This window comes from Gracilinanus agilis, unplaced genomic scaffold, assembly GCF_016433145.1.
Source record: "Gracilinanus agilis isolate LMUSP501 unplaced genomic scaffold, AgileGrace unplaced_scaffold20795, whole genome shotgun sequence".
NCBI lineage: Eukaryota > Metazoa > Chordata > Mammalia > Didelphimorphia > Didelphidae > Gracilinanus > Gracilinanus agilis.
This window is the reverse complement of record NW_025352243.1, coordinates 1-5,466: the sequence shown is the minus strand read 5'-3', so window position 1 is coordinate 5,466 and position 5,466 is coordinate 1. Positions and strand designations below refer to the sequence as shown.

At 37.3% G+C, this 5,466-nt stretch overlaps 1 protein-coding gene across 1 annotated transcript; it reads left to right on the top strand.

Annotated features, from left to right (window-relative positions):
• Positions 1–697: 697 nt before the first annotated feature.
• LOC123254383 (MRG/MORF4L-binding protein-like) lies at positions 698–5,460 on the top strand (the record flags this gene model as incomplete). Its single annotated transcript, XM_044683416.1, has 4 exons — positions 698–819; positions 3,506–3,553; positions 4,046–4,120; positions 5,421–5,460. Coding segments are annotated over 4 exons (285 nt in total), but the record flags the coding sequence as incomplete, so codon positions are not given.
• Positions 5,461–5,466: the final 6 nt, after the last annotated feature.

Sequence of the window (5,466 nt, the reverse complement as noted above, 5' to 3'; positions counted from 1 at the left end):
CTTCTCATCCCCGCCTCATCCCGGAGTTTCAATCTTCCCCCTCCACCTACCCCTATTCCCAGCCCAAGCCTGGTGTGGGGGGGGTCCCCTCCGCCTTCCATCCCTGACCTCGGGGCTTCTCCCCCCTCCCATCCTGGACTCCAGGGCTCCTCCCCTTTTCCCTACCCATCCGCGACTTGGGAGATTCAATCCCCACCACCTCCTCTCTTCCCTTTATCCCACCGGGGGAAGAGGATGTAAGTGGCTCATCCTTTTTGGGGAGCTCTGGGGAGGATCACAAATGCGGATTGCCCCTTTCGGTAGAGCCTTATGGGAAAACCTGAGCCTAGTCCGGCTTCCTTGGAAAGGGGTCTTTATTTTTAAATATGTAGGGTTCTTTTCCTTTCTGAATTTACACTCGGATTCAGCCGGGATTTATTGAGCACCTACTGTGTATTGGATGCTGCAGACGAAAGGCTAGGAGTTTGTGAGAGAGAATAAGAATACACTTGTTCTCGAGCATAATTATAGTAAAGGAAACAAAACAAGCCTTCCTGAAAAAACAGTAAAGATGATGTTTAATAGGTTTGAGCTCTGCCATTTTCCTTGTGTTGTGTAATGAAGGAAACCGCCCCAACCCCACCCCCAAGGAAGGAAAAAAGAAAATTCAACTCAGCAACAGGTGGATTTTCTTGAACAGTTTTTCCCCCCCTTACAGGTGTGAATCGTCACTTCCACATGATCTGCATCAGGGACAAGTTCAGTCAGAACATAGGGAGGCAGATCTCCTCCAAAGTCATCTGGGACCATTTAAGTACTATGTACGATATGCAAGCATTGGTAAGAGTGAATTCCAGCACCATGTTGTAATATAAGTAAAAGTTAGATGTTTTAATTCCATTCTCCAATAAGTACCTACAAACTAAGAAGCCTTTAAACAGGTGTGCCTGGCTATAAAAATAGGGTATGTGAGAACTTGCCTAAAAAACTTAAGGGAGTAGTTGCTTTAGAACAACTAGTTGTTCAAGTTGATCTCAACTAACTGGAATCCATTAATAGAATTTTAGAATTTGAAGGGGCTTTAGAGATCATTTTGCATCCTCATTTTATAGATGAGAGAACTGAGACCCACAAAGGAAAAGGAATTTGTTGAAAGTTGTATGGCTAGTTAGTGGCAAAAACAAGACTAAAAAAAAACCAGTGTTTCTGAACCCTTTTTCCACTATACTAAGCCATTGTTCCATAATTTATAAGAATCTGCACAAATTCAGTTAACTAGAAGGAAATTGAAACTTTGCAGTTTCCAGAGAATTGTCTCAGTACTCCCCTTTCCTCTCTCAGATGAATATGGACTGCAATGGAACAGTCTATTGTAATGAGCCAAACAGGCTGACCCAGTCCAGATGGAATCCCAAGATATTCAGGTATGAGGCAGTGAAAAGAACATGGGTTAAATGAAAAGATATTGGTTTGAGTCTAGACTCTGACATTTATTGAGCTTCCTTTTCTTCATCTGCAAGAGAATACTTGCACTCCTGCCTCAGAGGTTATGTGAAGATAAAATATGAATATTTGTATGAAATGCTTTGTGTTTCAGTTGAGCACCAAAGTTGCTGACCTCAAAAATTGAGACACAACCTAACCTTAGAATTCCAAAAGTGTTTTTTTAGGTCCTGAAAATAATAGGAGATTGAAAGACCATTGACTTGTCACATGATGTTAAAAGGATACCTCTTGTCTCTCCTTCAGCTGGGATTCCTACAATTTTGGTTGGTTCCCACTTCAGGACAGTGACCTTTTGCTAACCTGCTTCAGCCTGCCATTATGTAGCTAGGTTCTTTATTTCTGGAAGCCATGGCAATACCTGACTGGTAGTCTCTTTAATCATTGTGTTCTACCCTTTTCTTGACCTGGTTCATACCATGTTTGTGCAAAATATTAAGTCAGTGCTATCCATTCAGCTGAATGAACTGGTAATAGGCCAAAGTCAATAAAGGGGGAAAATTGGATGGCATATACCTACAGGCCAAATTGAATGTTTGAACATTCTGAGTACAGCAACTATAGAATCTGTGATAAGCACTGAATATTATGAAGACTTTTTTGTTTACCTGAATTGATGTGTGAGTCACAATGTGGTATGAAGTGCTATTGTTCAGCTCTTCATAAGGCTGGCCTGGCTGTATTCATGGTTTCAATGTACTCTTAGCAGTAGAACATAAGCTCCTTGATGGCAGGGACTTTTTTGTTTGTTTTGTATCCCTAGTCCCTAGCTAGAGTAGGAGCATAAATACTTGCTGAATGGAATTTCTCGAGGTAACTCTTCACTTTCTTCTAGTACTTTTATGAAAGAGGAAAATAACAGGTAAGCTGAAGTAGAAAAACTATCTTTTAGAAAGTCAGGAGATCAAAAAATAATCACTAGTAGGTATGTTCATCTTTCCCAGAGTGGTCCTATGAGGTAGATAGTGCAAATATTATCCCCACTTGAGGGAAAATAGTGAAGAAAATGAAGCTCAGAGAAGAGATCATTCTCCATGCTCACACAACAGTAAATGTCAAGTCAGGATTTGAATCCAGGTGCCTTGACTAGCCAAGTTCAGTTTTCCTGGGTTCTAATCCCAGCTCCTCACTAGACCCTAGTTCACCAAAATGGGAGAGGAGTAGAAAGCAGCATTGAAAATACTTTTCTCAAATTAATTCCTTTACCATATAAATCTCTTTGCAAACCCTATTTTTGTTTTCTCCTATTCTTTACTTATATACTATGTGCCATAGTCTTCTGACTAGATCACCTGTTCATGTTTCTTTGCATGTATACAGAATTCTTGTTCTTTGTCCCATGATTTTTATGATCTCTTCTCTCATCTCCCTTTTAAGTAAGGTTGGCTGTATAGTTATTCCCCCAATTTTTAATTATATATATTCTCTACCAACAGCTCCTCAAATGTTTTTTGGTTATTGCATTTGGAGAACAGGTGCCACCTCCTCCCCAGCTTTTTGCATTAATATTTTCTCTCATTTCTCTGAACTTTTTTGGCTTTGACCAGTTTCTCTTGGCATGCTAGAATTTGTAGGCAAGAAACTTTTATTCTGATACAAACTCTTGCTGCAATTAAAGCCGTAATTTTGCCTTCAAAGTTACAGAAGAAAACTGAATGGTGTCCTTATAACTTTTAACATATTTGAAGATAGCTTCAATTTGTTTGGGTTTTTTTGGTTTTGTTTTGTTTTCTAAGATTTGATTTTCAGTTCCTTTTTTTTCTTCTGGATACTTTGCATTTTTTTAATCCATGACTTTTTAAAGTGGATAAGTGATAAGTATTTTAAAATATGACTACAACTCATACTAATCAGCAGTGAATGGCTTTCAGTTGTGTTTATGCTAATTAGTGGTGGCATTTTCTTAAAGATTTTGAATTATATGCCCAAATTGACAGCTTTTTTCTTTGTTTCTTTAAAAAACAAAACTGTACTTTATTTGATGTTCAGCATGAGTCTGAGATTCTTCCATTCCCTAATTCAGAGAAGAACTTCATCCTTCCTGAAGAAATTATTCAAGAGGTCAAAGAAGGTAAGAATCAATTACAGGTTTGAAGTCTCTATCAATACATTGATAAGCTCAAGACCAAGAATAACAAGGGCCAGCCTAAGGCCATTGATCCATATCACTTGCCTAGAAGAATTTTTTGGTGCCCAATAAAAAGGCAACTAAAGTAACTGAGTTGCTATGATTTGTTGGCACTTCTAAAGACAGGTCTTTTAGTATCATAGATAAGTCAGCTCTCATTCATATTAGTTTTCTTTTGGAAAATTCCGTTATTATTCAAGGATGACCTCATTTTTATTTCTTTAAAAGAATAAGGCCTCCTTAAATAAGGGAATCCCTTTAGAATTTGAGTACAGATTTAAATAACTATTGTTTGTGTTATACCTTCATTTGTATTTGTCTCCCTCATTAGCTTGTAAGATCCTCTAGGAATAGAGATGAGTTCCATATCATCCATTTTTAATAACGTACATATGTCAGATTCTCAGCATATTTTTTACTTATTCTTTTTTACAGGAAAAGTGATGATTGAAGATGAAGTGAAGGAAGAAATAAAAGAAGAAATGGATTCACACACTGGTACTGAAGATGGTAATTATGTAAACTGTGCCATACCACATTCACCTGGCTTATCCAGGAGGCTGTATCATTTAAAATAGATTCAGCTTAGCAGTTTAGCATCAGTATTTGACAGTAAAAGACCTGCAGGTCTTTTTATATTTTTTTTTGGTCCATTTTAAATTATCATCTGAAGAATAAGTTCCAACTGCTAATGAATTTATTTTTACTTTTAAAAAGACACCTCTAGGGGCAGCTGGGTAGCTCAGTGGATTGAGAGCCAGGCCTAGAGAGGGAGGTCCTAGGTTCAAATCCGGCCTCAGACATTTCCCAGCTGTGTGACCCTGGGCAAGTCACTTGACCCTCATTGGCCTACCCTTACCACCTTCCACCTATAAGTCAATACACAGAAGTTATGGGTTTAAAAAAAAATTAAAAAAAAAAAGACACCTCTTTATGGTAAAGTGATTTTTAGTGGTATAGATTTATTATGGTACAGCCAACTTATTGATGAATCTCTCCATGCTTAGGTAGGCTGGTCCTGAGATGATAAAGGCATAATTAAGCTATTACCAGCCTCCTAGTAAAATCTGTTCAGGCTGTAAGCTAAAGTTGCCAGAGCTTGTACTCTTCTGCAATAGCATAATGAAACTAGTATCACTTTCATGCTGTGATGAGGCCTCAAAAGAGGACTTGAGGGGAATAACTTCTTAATAGTGCTAACAGTTTTCTCAGCTCTATGGTAGTGTTATATTGTCCAGGTTCTTCAGTAATGATGTTGAAGAAAATGGATTGGGGAAGGAGATAAGCTAATCTAAACTAGGGACTCAAATACAACTAGCCATGAGTCAATTAGTTTAAAATCTACCTCCAGTCAAATCCTATTACAATTAACTTTTAAAATGAAACTCCCTGTATGAGAAGGATATTTATAGGTGCCAGATAATGGCTTTTACTTAGTGCAGCAATATTCAATATAGAAAAATGCCAATAAAACAAAATCTGGACAGTCAGTTGATAACTTAGAATGTCATCCATACCAAAAAATTGGATAACCTTAAGCTTAAGATTTTTTTTTTCAGACTAAAAGTGACAGGCATATTCTTTAGAAGAATATGTGAACATGGCTTAGCAGGGAGGTAGGAAATGGCAGAATGATCAGGGAACGTTAAAAGACTTTCTGAATATTACATATATTGAATATGTATATATGTGATTATGTCAACTATAATTAGCATGGCTTGAAATATGGAAGAATTTTTAATACTAAATGTTTTCCAAAAAAATTTTATTTCATTGTTAATGAAATAGCAAAAACAATTTTGTTTTTCAGTTTTTACATCTTCAGGAAATTTGGGTAAAGGAGCTGAAAAGTCCAG